This window comes from Cherax quadricarinatus, chromosome 20 (assembly GCF_038502225.1).
Source record: "Cherax quadricarinatus isolate ZL_2023a chromosome 20, ASM3850222v1, whole genome shotgun sequence".
Classification (NCBI taxonomy): domain Eukaryota; kingdom Metazoa; phylum Arthropoda; class Malacostraca; order Decapoda; family Parastacidae; genus Cherax; species Cherax quadricarinatus.
Genome location: NC_091311.1, coordinates 35,431,208 through 35,450,583, shown reverse-complemented (window position 1 = coordinate 35,450,583; position 19,376 = coordinate 35,431,208). Strand labels below are relative to the sequence as shown.

Here is a 19,376-nt window from a genome sequence, read left to right as displayed (position 1 = left end):
TGGTATGCAGAAGAGCATCTCTGAATGCACAACACGCCAGACCTGAAGTGAATGGGTCACAGCAGCAGAAGACCACACCGGGTTCCACATCTGTCAGCTGTGATTACAACGGGCACAGGCTCGCTAAAACTGGATATTTGAAGATCGGACAAACGCCGCCTGGTCTATCGAATCGCGATTTCTACAGATGGTAGGGTCAGAATTTGGTGCAAACTTTTGGGACGTAATGGGACGGGAGATTCGTAGCATGAATGTTCAGCCGACAAATATGCAGCAACTGCGTGATCCTATCATGTCAACATAGACCAGAATCTCTAAAGAATGTTTACTCTGCCTAGTTGAACTCACGAACGATGATCTTTGAAACTTCTGGTATATATAATAGCCAAGCAGTAGGAATACTGGTCTCGCTAGCAGACCGAATACTGGTTTCCCAAGCAGCAGAAATACTAGCCCTCTTAGCAGCATTACTGCCGGTCTTCCTAGCAGACAGAAATACTGGCCTCCGTTGCAGGCAAAAACAATTTACCAGGGAACTAGTGTTCAAGGTATGGCAGCATCATTTTACTCTCAACATATACTAAGGAAGTTGCTTGTGTCTTGCTGCTGAGGGTGACGATGATGGGGCGTGGGAGGAGGAAGACGATAGGACGTGAGGGTAAGACGATAATGGGACTTGGGGGAGGAAGAAGTTAGGATGTAAGGGGAGGACGATGATGGGGCGTGAGGGGAGGACTAACCTAAAGACTCACCTGAAGACTCACTCACCTGAGGACTCACCTGGTGTCACTGGTGTAGGTGTGGGTGCTCCAGGTTAAGAGTTCCAACACGTCGTCAACACGTCGCAGCCATGACACCTGACGGAGGCACGTGAGGTCAAAGCTAAGGTTAAGTCAAAGACAATTGAGGTCAGCTTTCAGATGACAGTCAAAATAAGCCTGTTTAATTATTTCGCACGAGCTTAACCTACGATTGTTAGATCATTATTATTACAGTTATTATTTTTGTTGCTGATGTTTTTGTGCTGTGTTTGCTGTTTTTGTTGTTGCTAAACAGACACACACACACAAATACATACAACTACACACACGCATACAGGAGGCCAAGGCAGGAGTATGATGAGAGCAATAGAGCAATGGTTGACACTGGCTGAAGTGGCCAGAAGCGCTCATGCAAGCAGGGCAAAGCTGTTGATTGTGAGTGACTTCAATCACAAGGAAACTGACCGGGAGAACCTGGAGCCACATGGGGACCCAGAAAAGTGGAGGGCTAAAATGATGGAGGTGGTACTGGAAAACTTCATGTACCAACACGTAAGGGACACTACCAGAGAGGAGAGGATGAACCAGCAAGACTGGACCTAGTTCACCTCGAGTAGTGCAGATACTGAGGACATCACATATGAAAGACCCCTCGGGGCCAGTGGTCACGTGGTTCTGAGCTTTGAATACATAGTAGAGTTACAAGTGGAGAGAGAAGCAGGAAGGGTCGGACGTATGAAGCCAAACTACAAGAAAGGGGACTACGCAGGCATGAAGAATTTCCTGCAAGAGGTTCATTAGGACAGAGAATTGGCAGGGAAGTCTGTAAACGAGATGATGGAATATATGACAACAATGTGCAATGAAGCTGAGGAGAGGTTTGTACCCAAGGGTAACAAAAATAACGAGAAAGCCAGGATGAGCGCTTGGTTCACCCAAAGGTGTAGGGAGGCCAAAACCAAGTGTGCTAGAAAATGGAAGAAGTATAGAAGGAAAAGGACCCGGGAGAACAAGGAGAGCAGTCGTAGAGCCAGAAATGAATATGCACAGGTAAAAAGGGAGGCTCAACGACAATACGAAAACGACATAGCAGTGAAAGCCGTATCTGATCCGAAGCTATTGTACAGACACATCAGGAGGAAAACAACAGTCAAGGACCAGGTGATAAGGCTGAGGAAGGAAGGAGGGAAGTTCACATGAAACGACCTCGAAGTATGTGATGAGCTCAACACGAGGTTCAAAGAAATGTTCACAGAGGCGACAGAAGGGACTCCAGAAAGACACAGAGATGGGGTACACCAAGTGTTGGACACAATACATACAACCGCGCTGGATACTTCAAAGGCGATGCGGCTATGTATATCACTAACAACAATATTCAACACATCTATCGAAAAAGGACGACTACCTGAGGTATGGAAGACAGCAGACGTTGTCCCAATTTTTAAAAAAAGGAGACAGATACGAAGCATTAAACTACAGTCCAGTGCCACTGACATGTATAGAATGCAAAGTCACGGAGAAGATTATCTGGAGAAGAGTGGTGGAACACCAAGAAAGGAATGAGCATATCAATGACAGCCAGCACGGTTTCAGGGATGGGAAATCCTGTGTCACAAACCTACTGGAGTTCTATGACAGGGCGACAGCAGTAAGACAAGAGAGAGAGGGGTGGGTAGATTGCATTTTCTTGGAATGTAGGAAGGCGTTTGACACAGTTCCACACAGGAGGTTAGTGCAAAAGCTGGAGGACCAGGCAGGGATAATAGGGAAGGTACTGCAATGGATCAGAGAATACCTGTCAGGAAGACAACAGCGAGTCATGGTACGTGGCGAGGGGTCAGAGTGGGCGCCTGTGACAAGCGGGATTCCACAGGGGTCAGTTCTAGGACCGGTGCTGTTTCTGGTATTTGTAAACGACATGACGAAAGGAATAGCTTCAGAAGTGTCCCTGTTTGCTTGCAGATGACGTGAAGTTGATAATTCAATCGAATGAAGACCAGGCAGAACTACAAAGGAATCTGGACAGGCTGTAGGCCTGGTCCAGCAACTGGCTCTTGGAGTTCAGTCCCACTAAGTGCAAAGTCATGAAGATTGGGGAAGGGCAAAGAAGACCGCAGACGAAGTATAGTCTAGTGGGCCAAAGACTACAAACCTCACTTAAGGAAAAGGATCTTGGGGTGAGTATACCACCAGGCACATTTCCTGAGGCGCACATCAACCAAATAACTACTGCAGCATATGGGCGCCTAGCAAACCTAAGAACAGCATTCCGACATCTCAATAAGGAATCATTCATGACCCTGTACACCGTGTACGTTAAGCCTATGTTGGAGTATGCAGCACCAGTTTGGAACCCGCACGTTGCCAAACACGTAAGGAAACTAGAGAAAGTGTAAAGGCTTGCAATAAAACTAGTCTCGGAGCTAAGGGGCATGCCCTACGAGGAGAGGTTAAGGGAAATCAATCTGACGACACTGGAGGACAGGAGAGATAGGGGGGATATGATAATGACATTTAAAATACTGAGAGGAATTGACAAGGTGGACGGAGACAGGATGTTCCAGAGATGGGACACAGCAACAAGGGGTCACAGTTGGAAGTTGAATCACAGGGATGTTAGGAAGTATGTCTTCAGTCAGAGAGTTGTCAGGAAGTGGAATAGTCTGGGAAGTGGTGTAGTGAGGGTAGGATCCATTCATAGCTTTAAGAAGAGGTATGATAAAGCTTATGGAGCAGGAAGAGTGACCCAGTAGCGACTAGTGAAGAGGCGGGGCCAGGAACGATGAATCGACCCCTGCAATCACATCTAAATGAGTACAACTAAGTGAGTAGAACCACATACACACACGCACAAGGGAAGGGCAAAGAAGACCACAAACAGAGTATAGGCTAGGTGGCCAAAGACTGCAAACCTCACAAAAGGAAATGGATCTTGGGATGAGTATATTACCGAGCACATCTCCTGAGGCGCACATCAACCAGATAACTGCCACAGCACATGGGCGCCTGGCAAACCTAAATATAGCGTTCCGATTCCTCAGTAGGGAATCGTTCAAGACTCTGTACACCGTGTATGTCAAGCTCATATTGGAGTATGCAGCACCAGTTTTGAACCCACACCTGGTTATGCAGGTGAAGAAATTAGAGAAAGTGCAAGGGCTTGCAACAAGATTAGGTCCAGAGCTAAGGGAATGTCCTGCGAAGAAAGGTTAAGGGAAATCGGTCTGACAACACTGGAGGACAGGAGGGTTGGGAGGACATGATAACGACATTCGATATACTGCGAGGCATTGACAAGGTGGACAGAGACAGGATGTTCCAGAGATGGGGTCACAATTGAAAGTTGAAGACTCAGATGAGTCAAAGGGATGTTAGGAAGTATTTCTTCAGTCGTAGAGTTGTTAGGAAGTGGAATAGTCTGGTAAGTGACGTAGTGGAGGCAGAAACCATACATAGTTTTAAGACGAGATTTGATAAAGCTCATGGAGCAGGGAAAGAGAGGACCTAGTAGCGATGGGTGAAGAACCGGAGCCCAGGAGCTATGAATCGGCCCCTGCAAGCACAAATAGGCGAGTACAAATAGGTGAATACACAAACATACACACACTGGAGGACCAAGCAGGGATAACAGGGAAGGCACTACAATGGATCAGGGAATACTTGTCAGGAAGACAGCAGCGAGTAATGGTACGTGGCGAGGTGTCAGAGTGGGCACCTGTGACCAGCGGGGTCCCACAGGGGTCAGTCCTAGGACCAGTGCTGTTTCTGGTATTTGTGAACGACATGACGGAAGGAATAGACTCTGAGGTGTCCCTGTTTGCAGATGACGTGAAGTTGATGAGAAGAATTCACTCGATCGAAGACCAGGCAGAACTACAAAGGGATCTGGACAGGCTGCAGACCTGGTCCAGCAATTGGCTCCTGGAGTTCAATCCCACCAAGTGCAAAGTCATGAAGATTGGGGAAGGGCAAAGAAGACCGCAGACGGAGTACAGTCTAGGGGGCCAGAGACTACAAACCTCACTCAAGGAAAAAGATCTTGGGGTGAGTATAACACCAGGCACATCTCCTGAAGCGCACATCAACCAAATAACTGCTGCAGCATATGGGCGCCTAGCAAACCTCAGAACAGCATTCCGACATCTTAATAAGGAATCATTCAGGACCCTGTACACCGTGTACGTTAGGCCCATATTGGAGTATGCGGCACCAGTTTGGAACCCACACCTAGCCAAGCACGTAAAGAAACTAGAGAAAGTGCTAAGGTTTGCAACAAGACTAGTCCCAGAGCTAAGAGGTATGTCCTACGAGGAGAGGTTAAGGGAAATCAACCTGACGACACTGGAGGATAGGAGAGATAGGGGGGACATGATAACGACATACAAAATACTGAGAGGAATTGACAAGGTGGACAAAGACAGGATGTTCCAGAGATTGGACACAGTAACAAGGGGACACAGTTGGAAGTTGAAGACACAGATGAATCACAGGGATGTTAGGAAGTATTTCTTCAGCCACAGAGTAGTCAGTAAGTGGAATAGTTTGGGAAGCGATGTAGTGGAGGCAGGATCCATACATAGCTTTAAGCAGAGGTATGATAAAGCTCACGGCTCAGGGAGAGTGACCTAGTAGCGATCACTGTAGAGGCGGGGCCAGGAGCTCGGACTCGACCCCCGCAACCTCAACTAGGTGAGTACAACTAGGTGAGAGTACACACACACACACACACACACATACACACACACACACACACACACACACACATGAATGTGTGTTAGGAATTACAACACACACACAGCAAAATAACACCCACCAGGCCAAGTGTCTATCTGCAAGTGCCTTTGACAACTAATAACTACACACATACCGGTTCATCAGAAGGTTCGTAGATTAAACAGTCGAGGGTAGCACTCTCCCCTAGGTGCACCCTGACGTGGGTGTTACTCACTCCTAGGTGTGGTTTTCTGATCTCTTCATTCTCACCCCCTTCCTTATGCTTTTCTTCTTTCTCCTCCTCCGTTTCCCAGAGAGTCGTGGAGCCGTCGTATTGGGTGTTGTGGCCGTTCTGGCGTTCCCTATAGTCCGTCTCGTTGCTGTCGCCGAGGTTGTTCATGTCTTGTTGATTGTAGTGGTAGTATGCCTTACTCTGGTCGTTCTGGTAGTCGTTGTAATGACCATTATGTTTACTAAGGTCGTCTTGTCTGGAAGTGTCGTTCTGGGTATATTGCTCATGTTGTTTATGAGAGGTATGGTCGTTTGAGTCGTAATGTTCATCATAGGAATATTGGCCGGATGTGTCGTCCGGGACGTTTCTGTCACCCCGTGTAAAGTGTTCTTCAAGGCGGTTTGGAAGACGGATAACTGAAGACTTTCTCGTCGCTGCCTCCAACGAAGACGACAACTGTGGTGGATAGATTTGAGAAGACGACAGCGGAGGGGGTGAAGCTCGCAAAGACCACGGCGCTGGTGAGGACGACAACAGTGAGAAAGATGGCGAAGACGACCACGACGACGAATACCGAGTTGCAAGAGACGACGAATGGATTGACGCTTCAAAAATGGAGGCTGAGGAAGAGGAAAACACTAATTAAAAATGAAAAACAGGTTACATGACAGGAAAAGATAAGAGAAGAAGAAGAAGAAAAAGAAGCAGGATCTGATCTTCCTATTAAAAGCTCTATTAAATAAGACATTTTATCATATATATATATATATATATATATATATATATATATATATATATATATATATATATATATATATATATATATATATATATATATATATATACAATCATGATATTAAAACATTAAAAATTTCTTCCTTCTAGTAAACAATGCTATTTAACCCGGTTATAAAAAGCTAAGACATTAAACCCCAGTAACAAGCAGTCATGTTCGTCATGTCAACTGAAGTAACAATGTTCATGTCGACTGAAGCAGTCATGTTCGTCATGTCAACTGAAGTAACAATGTTCATGTCGACTGAAGCAGTCATGTTCGTCATGTCAACTGAAGTAACAATGTTCATGTCGACTGAAGCAGTCATGTTCGTCATGTCAACTGAAGTAGTCATGTTTGTCATATCAACTGAAACAGTTATGTTTGTCATGTCATCTCAGGTATGTAACATGGAAATAAAAATTGTCCTTTAATTACTGAATCTTATGTGGTGTTACTGTGTGTTATGTGGTGTTACTGTGTTATGTGGTGTTACTGTGTGTTATGTGGTGTTACTGTGTGTTATGTGGTGTTACTGTGTGTTATGTGGTGTTACTGTGTGTTATGTGGTGTTACTGTGCGTTATGTGGTGTTACTGTGTGTTATGTGGTGTTACTGTGTGTTATGTGGTGTTACTCTGTGTTATTTGGTGTTACTGTGTGTTATGTGGTGTTACTGTGCGTTATGTGGTGTTACTGTGTGTTATGTGGTGTTACTGTGTGTTATGTGGTGTTACTGTGTGTTATGTGGTGTTACTCTGTGTTATTTGGTGTTACTGTGTGTTATGTGGTGTTACTGTGTGTTATGTGGTGTTACTGTGTGTTATGTGGTGTTACTGTGTGTTATGTGGTGTTACTCTGTGTTATGTGGTGTTACTGAGTGCTATGTGGTGTTACTGTGTGTTATATGATGTTACTGTGTGTAATGTGGTGTTACTGTGTGTTATTTGGTGTTACTCTGTGTTATGTGGTGTTACTGAGTGCTATGTGGTGTTACTGTGTGTTATATGATGTTACTGTGTGTAATGTGGTGTTACTGTGTGTTATATGATGTCACTGTTTGTAATGTGGTGTTACTGTGTGTTATGTGGTGTTACTGTGTCTTATGTGGTGTTACTGTGTGTTATGTGGTGTTACTGTGTTATGTGGTGTTTCTGTGTGTTATGTGGTGTTACTGTGTGTTATGTGGTGTTACTGTGTGTTATGTGGTGTTACTGTGTGTTATGTGGTGTTACTGTTTGTTATGTGGTGTTACTGTGTGTTATGTGGTGCTACTGTGTGTTGTGGTGTTACTGTGTATTATGTGGTGTTACTGTGTATTATGTGATGTTACTGTGTATTATGTGATGTTACTGTGTGTTATGTGATGCTACTGTGTGTTATATGGTGCTACTGTGTGTTATGTGGTGTTACTGTGTGTTATGGGGTGTGACGGTGTTATGTGGTGTTACTGTGTGTAATGTGGTGTTACTGTGTGTTATATGATGTTACTGTGTGTTATGTGGTGTTATTGTGTGTTATGGGGTGTTACTGTGTGTTATGGGGTGTTACTGTGTGTTATGTGGTGTTACTGTGTGTTATGGGGTGTTACTGTGTGTTATGTGGTGTTACTGTGTGTTATGTGGTGTTACTGTGTCATGTGGTGTGATTGTGTTATGTGGTGTTTCTGTGTGTTATGTAATGTTGCTGTGTGTTATGTGATGTTACTGTGTGTTATGTGGTGCTATTGTGTGTTATGTGGTGTTACTGTGTGTTATGTGGTGTTACTGTATGTTATGGGGTGTGACTGTGTTATGTGGTGTTACTGTGTGTAATGTGGTGTTACTGTGTGTTTTGTGGTGTTATTGTGTGTTATGTGGTGTTACTGTGTGTTATGTGGTGTTACTGTTTGTTAAGTGGTGTTAGTGTTTGTTATGTGGTGTTACTGTGTGTTATGTGGTGTTACTGTGTGTTATGTGGTGTTACTGTTTAAGTGGTGTTACTGTTTGTTAAGTGGTGTTACTGTTTGTTATGTGGTGTTTCTGTGTGTTATGTGGTGTTACTGTTTGTTAAGTGGTGTTACTGTTTGTTAAGTGGTGTTTCTGTGTATTATGTGGTGTTACTGTGTGTTATGTGGTGTTACTGTGTGTTATGTGGTGTTACTGTGTGTTATGTGGTGTTACTGTGTGTTATGTGGTGTTACTGTTTGTTAAGTGGTGTTACTGTTTGTTATGTGGTGTTTCTGTGTATTATGTGGTGTTACTGTGTGTTATGTGGTGTTACTGTGTGTTATGTGGTGTTACTGTGTGTTATGTGGTGTTACTGTGTGTTGTGTTACTGTGTATTATGTGGTGTTACTGTGTATTATGTGATGTTACTGTGTTATGTGATGTTACTGTGTGTTATGTGGTGCTACTGTGTGTTATGTGGTGTTACTGTGTGTTATGAGGTGTGACTGTTATGTGGTGTTACTGTGTGTAATGTGGTGTTACTGTGTGTTACATGATGTTACTGTTTGTAATGTGGTGTTATTGTGTGTTATTTGGTGTTATTGTGTATTATGTTGTGTTACTGTTTGTCTAGTGGTTTTATTTCGTTTTAATGTATGAGAGAGATGAAAGAGGTATTAAGGTGAGAGAGGTAAGAGAGGTGAGAGAGAGATGAGAGTCAAGAAGAAAGTTAAGAAATGAAGGAGAGGAAGTGGAAAAAAAATGGTCTTGGAGGAGCGAGAGTGATGGAAGTTTTGACGTGGCTAGAAATTGGATCTGGGCGTTCATTTTAAGGTTAACTTGAGGAAACTGGCACGATGAGTGTGACCCTGGTCTTAATGTGTGTGTGTGTGTGTGTGTGTGTGTGTGTACTCACCTATTTGTACTCACCTATTTGTGGTTGCAGGGGTCGAGTCACAGCTACTGGCCCCGCCTCTTCGCTGATTGCTACTAGGTCCTCTCTCTCCCTGCCCCATGAGCTCTATCATACCTCGCCTTAAAACTATGTATGGTTCCTGCCTCCACCACATCACTTTCTAGGCTATTCCATGGCCTGACTACTCTGACTGAAGAAATACTTCCTAACATCCCTTTGATTCATCTGAGTCTTCAACTTCCAATTGTGACCTCTTGTGTCTGTGTCCCATCTCTGAAACATCCCGTCTTTGTCCACCTCGTCTATTCCGCGCAGTATTTTATATGTCGTTATCATGTCTCCCCTGACCCTCCTGGCCTCCAGTGTCGTCAGGCCGATTTCCCTCAACCTTTCTTCATAGGACAATCCCCGTAGCTCTGGGACTAGTCTTGTTGCAAACCTTTGCACTTTCTCTAATTTCTTGACGTGCTTGACTAGGTGTGGATTCCAAACTGGTGCTGCATACTCCAGTATGGGCCTGACGTAGATGGTGTACAGAGTCTTAAACGAATCCTTACTGAGGTATCGGAACGCTATCCGTAGGTTTGCCAGGCGCCCGTACGCTGCAGCAGTTATCTGATTGATGTGCGCCTCAGGAGATATGCTCGGTGTTATACTCAACCCCAGATCTTTGTCCTTGAGTGAGGTTTGCAGTCTTTGGCCATCTAAACTATATTGTGTCTGCGGTCTTCTTTGCCCTTCCCCAATCTTCATGACTTTGCATTTGGCAGGGTTAAATTCAAGGAGCCAGTTGCTGGACCAGGCTGGTAGCCTGTCCAGATCTCTTTGTAGTCCTGCCTGATCCTCGTCCGATTCGATTCTTCTCATTAACTTCACATCGTCTGCAAACAAGGACACTTCTGAGTCTATCCCTTCCGTTATGTCGTTCACGTAAACCAAGAACAGCACAGGTCCTAGGACTGACCCCTGTGGAACCCCGCTTGTCACAGGCGCCCACTCTGACACCTCGTCGCGTACCATGACTCGTTGTTGCCTCCCTGTCAGATATTCTCTGATCCATTGCAGTGCCTTTCCTGTTATGTGTGCCTGGTCCTCTAGCTTTTGCAGTAACCTCTTGTGAGGAACTGTGTCGAAAGCCTTCTTGCAGTCCAAAAATACGCAGTCGATCCACCCCTCTCTCTCTTGTCTTACTTCTGTCACCTTGTCATAAAACTCTAGTAGGTTTGTGACACAGGATTTTCCTTCCCTGAAACCGTGCTGGTTGTCAATTATACACTTGTTTCTTTCCAGGTGCCCCACCACTCTCCTCCTGATGATCTTCTCCATGACCTTGCATACTATACACGTTAGTGATACAGGTCTGTAGTTTAGTGCCTCATGTCTGTCTCCCTTTTTAAAAATTGGGACTACATTTGCCATTTTCCATACCTCAGGGAGTTGCCCAGTTTCAAATGATGTGTTGAAGATCTTTGTTAATGGCTCACACAATATCTCTGCTCCCTCTTTAAGAACCCATGGAGAGATGTTGTCTGGTCCCACCGCCTTTGAGGTGTCAAGTTCGCATAGCAGCTTCTTCACCTCCTCCTTGGTTATATGTACCTCATCCAGCACTTGCTGGTGTGCCCCCCTGTTCTGATTTCTTGGAGTCCTACTAGTTTCCACTGTAAATACCTCTTTAAATTTTGTGTTGAGCTCCTGACATACCTCTCGGTCGTTTCTTGTGAATTCCCCATCACCCTTCCTCAGTCTGATTACCTGGTCCTTGACTGTTGTTTTCCTCCTGATGTGGCTGTACAACAGCTTCGGGTCAGTCTTTACTTTTGATGCTATGTCATTTTCATATTGTCTCTGAGCCTCCCTTCTTATCTGTGCATATTCGTTTCTGGCTCTTCGGCTGATTTCTTTATTTTCCTGAATTCTCTGTCTTCTGTACCTTTTCCATTCTCTAGTACACCTAGTTTTTGCCTCCCTACACCTTTGGGTGAACCAAGGACTCGTTCTGTTCTTCCCTTTATTTCTGTTTCCCTTGGGAACAAACCTCTCCTCTGCCTCCTTGCATTTTGTTGCTACATAGTCCATCATTTCTTGTACTGGTTTTCCTGTCAGTTCCCTCTCCCACTGAATGTCTTGAAGGAAGTTCCTTATGCCTGAGTAGTTCCCCCTTTTGTAGTTTGGTTTTTCCCAGCCTATTCCTGCTACTCTCTCCACTTGAAGCTCAACTATGTAGTCGAAGCACAGAACCACATGATCACTAGCTCCCAGGGGCCTTTCATACATGATACCCTCGATGTCCGAACTACTCATGGTGAATACAAGGTCCAACCTTGCTGGTTCATCCTCTCCTCTCTCTCTGGTAGTGTCTCTAACATGTTGATGCATGAGGTTCTCCAGTAGCACATCCATCATCTTGGCTCTCCATGTTTCGGGACCCCCATGGGGCTGCAGGTTTTCCCAGTCAATCTCCTTGTGATTGAAATCACCCATAACTAGTAACTTTGCTCCCCCCATGTGTGCTCTCCTGGCCACCTCGGCTAGTGTGTTGATCATTGCTCTGTTGCTCTCATCGTATTCTTCTCTTGGCCTCCTGCAGTTCTGTGGTGGGTTGTACATTACTGCAATTATCACCTTATGTCCCTCAGACTGGATTGTTCCTACTAAGTAGTCCCTTTCGCCCATGCCATCCATTCCTTCCATTTTCTCAAAACCCCACTGGTTTTTAATGAGCAGTGCAACTCCTCCTCCCCCTCTCCTCCCTCTGTCTTTCCTGAAGATTTGATATCCGGATGGAAAGATTGAATCTGTTATTATTCTGGTGAGTTTTGTTTCTGTGAGTGCTATTATGTCTGGGGATGTCTCTTTGATTCTTTCGTGCCACTCCTCTTACTTGTTTGTTATTCCATCTGCATTTGTATACCACACCTTCAACTTCTTTTCTAAGACTGTGGTCTGGGAAGTATATTGGGGTTGGGGAAGTGGGAGACCTGGTAAGGAACTATGGGTTGTTGCTGTGGGGGTGAAGTTTGTAATGTAGTGGGTGGGGGCATTGGATGCGGCATGGGTGTTTTGATTTAGAGTGTTTGGTTGCACTGGGGTTGACCTGGTTGGGAGGCTTCTATAGAAAGTTGTGAGGGAGGCTGTATTTGATCTTCTTCCTGGGTCTGGGATCTCCTGTCTGTCTTCTCCATCCACTCTCTTTCCTCCTTTCGCCTTTGTACCATCTCTCTCAGTTTCTTCCTTTCTTCTTGTGTTCTGTCGCGGTCGAGATACACTCTCCTGTATGCCGTCATGTCCCTTAATTGTGCTTTCTCCTGCAGGATCCTGGTCCGAGTCGCTTCTGCCTTGAAGGTCACTCTCACTGGCCGGGTTCTTTTTTTTACAAACCCCCCTATTCTCCGAAAATTTTCCAGCTGGGTCATATCGTCTTCTCCTATTGCTTTCATGATGCTTTCAATTGCTTTTTTTTCCCCTTGTTTTCTTGCTTCATATGTTTCCCCTTCGACTTCCTGGAGCCCATACACAAAGACTGACCTCACCCTTTCATTCTCCCACTGCATATCCCTGTGTATCCCCTCATTTAATTTGGTTTCCTCCACTGCAGCTTTCCTTTCATCAGTTTCACTGGCTAATGTACTTGGGCTCAGTGGCCTGTCATTTTCCCTTCTCGGCTTTCCTTGGGCTCTGTTGTTGTCTGTTAGGGCCTCCACATAAAGCTTAGCTCTTTCATTTGCTACAGTCTCCTCTGATAGAGCATCTCCATGCAGTTGTGCCCCTTCTTTCCCTACAGTCCCCTTATTTGTGGCTGAGGTAGCAGTCTCTGTTGTCAATCCCAAAATGTTCTTTAGTTCTTTAGGCTGTTTCAGATTTTTCAATTCCTCTTCTAAACTCTGTATCCTAGCTTCTGCTGCTTTGACATGCACCTCCCACTTCCTGCTTTCCATATCTATCCTCTCTTCCATTCTCATGCTAAGTTCTTCTAGTTTCTTTTCCCATTCATGATCCCTTTTTATGAGCTCTGCTGCCCAATCTTCCTTTGCATTTTCCTCCTCCTGTCCCTTGGTTTTTCTTGTTGCTCTCTGGCAACCCATTTTTGTTTTATCCTGATTGCCTCAGAGTGGGAAACCTATGTAGTTCTGTATGTTAGGTTAGTAGTGTGTGTGTCAGAGTGTGGGGGGGGGGAAGTAGTGGAGGAACTGTGGCTATGTGGGAGCTGAGTGGGGAGGGGTGGGGAGGGTTTGGGGTGAACGGGGGAGGGGAGGGTGATCGAGGGAGGGGAGGGATCAGGGGAAGTAGTGAGATGTCGGTGGTGAGGGGGGAGTGTATGTGTGTCTGGATATGTGTGTGTGTGTGTGTGTGTGTGTGTGTGTGTGAGTGTGTGTAATTTTGTGTGTAATTGTGTGTGGAATTATGTGTGGGTTTATTATGTACTGAAAGGTAGGTGGCTTGTGCGTTTAAGGTAAGTCTCAGTGGTCCTTGGCTGCCCACACCTTCTTGTGACCTGACCCCCAACCTCCTGGGACTTGCCCCACTTACAGTGTGTGTGTGTGTGTGTGTGTGTGTGTGTGTGTGTGTGTGTGTGAGTGTGTGTGTGTGTGTGTGTGTGTGTGTGTGTGTGTATGTGTGTATGTGGGTGTGTGTATGTGTGTGTGTGTGTGTGTACTCACCTATTTGTACTCACCTATTTGTGGTTGCAGGGGTCGAGTCCTAGCTCCTGGCCCCGCCTCTTCACCGGTTGCTACTAGGCCCTCTCTCTCCCCGCTCCATGAGCTTTATCAAACCTCGTCTTAAAACTGTGTATGGTTCCTGCCTCCACTACGTCATTTTCTAGGCTATTCCACTGCCTTACAACTCTATGACTGAAGAAATACTTCCTACTATCTCTCTGACTCATTTGTGTCTTCAACTTCCAATTGTGGCCTCTTGTTTCTGTGTCCCCTCCCTGGAACATCCTGTCCTTGTACATCGAGCTGGATCTACGCCAGGACGTCACATCGACCTGGACAATCTACAGTGCTACAGCTGCACTACAAGTACTGTATCACCTATGAGTGGTTGTTTGGGTGTGGGGTCCAGGTTCCAATTAACCGTGTGTATGTGTGTGTGTGTGTGTGTGTGTGTGTGTGTGTGTGTGTAATTATGTGTCGAATTATGTGTGGGTTTATTATGTGTCTGAAAAGTAGGTGGCTTGTGCTTGGAGTGTAATGTAGATTCTCAGTTGTCGCTTGTGTCCACAAACTCTTGTGACCTGACTCCCACCCTTGCAGTGTTGCCTATATCGACCTGCTTATAGTGAGTTAATCTCCTTGTTCAATGGATTACCATTTGCTAAACCTTATTGAATACTTGAGTGCCTATTCTTTATCGTGCTATGAGAGTTAGACCATTCACATTCAGCTTGGCGGTTAATTGGAACCTGGACCCCACACCCAAACAACCACTCATAGGTGATACAGTACTTGTAGTGCAGCTGTAGCACTGTAGATTGTCCAGGTCGATGTGACGTCCTGGCGTAGATCCAGCTCGATGTACGTCCTGGCGTAGATCCACCTCAATTTCTTGTGTGTGTGTGTGTGTGTGTGTGTGTGTGTGTGTGTGTGTGTGTGTGTGTGTGTGTGTGTGTGTGTGTGTGTGTGTGTGTGTGTGTGTGTGTCACCATATTTTAATAACATAAGAACATAGGAAAGGAGGAACACTACAGCAGGCCTACTGACCCATGCTTGGCAGGACATTCTCAAACCCAAACCCACTGACAAAAAATATTTCTCCAACCCATTTTCAAGGCTACCCTATGAATAAGCTCTGATAACCCATGATGGGTCACACAACGGAGGGGGGGGGTTAGGTGAGTTCCTAGGTTCAACGGTCCTCCACCAACATCATGTTATTGGGGTCCTTTAAAAAGGACCCTTATCATGATAATTACCATGATAATTACCATGGTAATTAGCAGGGCGGGTGGTGACACCCGCCAACCCTGAGGCAGGCAGAGTCAATCACAAAACTTTAATTAGTGATTATTTTCGGAATATATGAGCAAGATCGGACGTCAGAGATTAATGTGTTAAGGGAGGATTTGTTTGATTTATCTGAGGACGCGTCTGGGACCGTCCCACGGGGCCCACGACCACGCGTCTGGGACCGTCCCACGGGGCCCAGGACAACGGGTCTGGGACCGTCCCACGGGGCCCAGGACAACGGGTCTGGGACCGTCCCATGGGGCCCACGACCACTGGTCTGGGACTGTTGCAACCCCTGAATGGGTTACAATGTATATGATGTATATAATGTGTATGTATATAATTTCCTTTTCATATAATTTTATATTGCTTATATTTGCGATAATAGCTAAATCGTAAATATATTGCTTTATATTATTATTTGACTTAGTTATGTTGTTAGGTAGGATGTAACACATATATTATGTGCTCAAAGTTCAAGTTTGGATTGTCTAACTACTGTAATTATCGCTTGTGGCTCGTTACTCTGCCGGCTTCTCTGTTGCTGAGCAACAACTGTCCACGGAGCTATCACGTGATCGAGGGGGGGTTATCTCACCTCGCCTGAAGTATTCAGTCTGGTCTAGACTCTCTTGGTGGTTGGACGTATTCTTGACAAGGCGTGCCTAACCCTTCCTTATTGGCCCTTGTTGGAAGATCGTCTCTTGTCTCATTATTGTTGTTAGTTCTGGAGACTCTGTTCACAGAACATTGTATAGACTTAGTGATTTTCGACGTTGTACTGAGGTTGTGTGTCGTGTAGACACTCTGAGCAACTCAGGTCCTGAGCTGTAGCTTCTGACCTAACTTGTACTGGTATCTGTGTACTGTCACAGTCGGTGATTTTCTTATGCTGAACTTAGATTCAGTAGTATGGGAGTTTTGTGACTTTTGTGGAGGATCTGCTGATGGTCCCTACTTAGTGTCGTTATATTATCTCCTTGATCCTGATTGTGTCACAGTTGCTTGTTATATTGCTATTGGGCTTAGCATTCTTTTTATTGTTCAAGCAGACTGTTCTGACTGCCAGTTGGTCAAGAAGTTAGTTTATTTGAGGACTTAGTCAGTCACTTGTTTAAGTCTAGTCGAGTCTTGAGACATAGTGAACTACTTAGAGCACTTACACACATACACATAATTATTTGTATATTGTATTATTAAATGTTAATGTACCAGACGGTACTTAAGAATTATAAATGTGATATGTGCTTTCAGCACAATAATACTGTACACGAGAGAAGTGATTAATATTATTTTGATTATTGTGATTAATTTAATTTAATTTGATATACGCCTAGACAACTTAATGATTAATAAATTTATTATATTTTAATTTCTCTAGTTAGTAGCCTACCAGTTGTAATCCTGAAGCACTATTGAATCATACTGAATTCTAATGGATAATTGGACAAGGATACTGACTAATTGTTACGAAAACCCAGTAACAGGCTGGATGCTAGAAGGGCAGTCCTTTCTAGTATTCACTGGAGATCTCTAAGCTTTTAGAATCGCGTTTTTTTGTAACAGGGACCGTCCCACGGGGCCCAGGATAACGGGTCTGGGACCGTCCCACGGGGCCCAGGACAACGGGTCTGGGACCGTCCCACGGGGCCCAGGACAACGGGTCTGGGACCGTCCCACGGGGCCCACGGCCACGGGTCTGGGACCGTCCCACGGGGCCCAGGACAACGGGTCTGGGACCATCTCACGGGGCCCACGACCACGGGTCTGGGACCGTCCCACGGGGCCCAGGACAACGGGTCTGGGACCGTCCCACGGGGCCCACGACCAAGGGTCTGGGACCGTCCCACGGGGCCCACGACCACGGGTCTGGGACCGTCCCACGGGGCCCAGGACCACTGGAGCCCACTTCAGGTAGGTTAAGAATAAACTGTGGTCGTAGAGGAATAAAATAACACGAACACCACATAACACACGAACACCATCATAATCATTAAACCACACACACACACACACACACACACACACACACACACACACACACACACACACACACACACACACACACACGCACGCACGCACACACACACAATCACACACACACACACACACACACACGAACGGAACAGAATTTATTTTTCGTAACGAGCATTATTCATGTTGTTCAAGAGAAAGATTCGATCTGGATGAAGTTGAACCTCTGGATGAAGCTGAACCTCCAGGTAGACCACAAGACGGGCAGAAAGCATCAACTTCACTCTGGCTGTACCCTTCTCCAGAACTTCACTCCATCTGAGATCCTATATACCCAGGATGACTCGAGTATGGAACACATTCGTACAGCATAATGATGTCAACGAGATAAAGTCAGTTGATCAAATGAAAATGCTGGCCCACAGATGGCTCCAACTTCATCCTGTTCCCTACTTGTATGTCTCATAACAATAAAAATGCTTTCAAATGAGCTGATGTAGGTAACAGCTCTTAGCTTGCCAATAAAGTTAGGAATCCTTAACCTGTAAATAGCTTGTCAATAAAACCAGGGATCCTTAACCTAATGTTGTCAAACCCTGTGTAAGAGAGAGAGTGAGAGAGAGAGAGAGAGAGAGAGAGAGAGAGAGAGAGAGAGAGAGAGAGAGAGAGAGAGAGAGAGAGAGAGAGAGAGAGAGAGAGAGAGAGAGAGAGAGAGAGAATTCTGCCGCCTTCTTTCAACTTTTCTATTTTTGCTTTTGTAATGAGAGAGCGAGTGAGAGCACAGGAAAAAAAAAAACTCTGAGTTGATATATTTTTATCAACATTTTAAATATTTTCATGTGAATGATGAGACAAATGACAATATTACCTGCAGAGAACTAACAACTTTCTCACTCGTCCCACATGTGTCTTATTCATTAACTTAAGATAAATATGTCATGAATCAACTTACGATACCAAAGTCTTGCACATGTGTCTTATTCACCAACTTTCCGGTATTACATACATAACACAATACAATTCCCTCTGTCAAGCTTTGACACAAGTTGCCTCCACGCAATCACAGCAAGAAAACAAAACAAGTCGTGTCAACACCCACCTGACGACCCAACAACACTCTGCAACACCAGCTTAGGTTATCAGGGTTTTTAGTAACACTGGTTAGCGATATTTACGGCCGTGTTAATGTTATTAAAAACACCTGAAATGTGCCTTCCAATCCGTACAACTAAATTTTTTGGAGTTAATCCAGAAGAACGTCAACAAGACATGTCAGATGTATTAATGCTTTCTTATGCTAGGTAAGATTCGTCAGGAATCAAGGCAAGTGTTTCCTGACGCGAGTCTTAGTCATATGATGACCCACACGTGGAGCATTTGGTCAGGTGTTTCATCCAGTTAAATGCAGTATTAAAATATTTGCTAACGGAAAGGGTATACCTGGAGTATACCTGGAGAGAATTTATTGGGTCAACGCACCCGCGGCGCGGTCTGAGACCACGGTAGATAAAGTTTTATTATTCATTAGATAATAAAGTTTTGACCACTGTTTTTATTCCTTGGATAAGGTTCAGCTAACTTACATTTCTGACCAGGAAAAGGTTCCTTGAATTAAAGAAAAATGGAACCCGGTGTTCAGTTTGATGAACGGATGAACTGAAAATATGTTCACAGCTTTTCACCTTCCAGTGAACAAATATTAAATGAACATTAAAACATTTTAACTACGTGACTTATTACAATTGTAACTGTAATACTGACTACATGAATATATATATATATATATATATATATATATATATATATATATATATATATATAATATATATATATATATATATATATATATATATATATATACTTGCATTTAGGTCACACTACACATACATGTACAAGCATATATATACACACACACCCCTCTGGGTTTTCTTCTATTTTCTTTCTAGTTCTTGTTCTTGTTTATTTCCTATTACCTCCGTGGGGAAGTGGAACAGAATTCTTCCTCCGTAAACCATGCGTGTTGTAAGAGACGACTAAAATGCCGCGAGCAAGGGGCTAGTAACCCCTTCTCCTGTATATATTACTAAATTTAAAAAGAGAAACTTTAGTTTTTTCTTTTGG

At 44.6% G+C, this 19,376-nt stretch overlaps 1 protein-coding gene across 4 annotated transcripts in view; it reads right to left on the bottom strand.

The window, feature by feature from the left end:
- LOC128700557 (uncharacterized) overlaps positions 1-19,376 on the bottom strand; it is a 70,198-nt gene that overhangs the window by 13,956 nt on the left and 36,866 nt on the right. For all 4 annotated transcript variants that reach the window (XM_053793834.2, XM_053793860.2, XM_053793852.2 and 1 more), the window contains exons 3-4: positions 5,632-6,329; positions 781-857 (exon numbers count right to left, since the gene is read on the bottom strand). In XM_053793834.2, the coding sequence (XP_053649809.1) occupies positions 781-857; positions 5,632-6,329 (775 nt within the window). The remainder of the gene's footprint in view (positions 1-780; positions 858-5,631; positions 6,330-19,376) is intronic.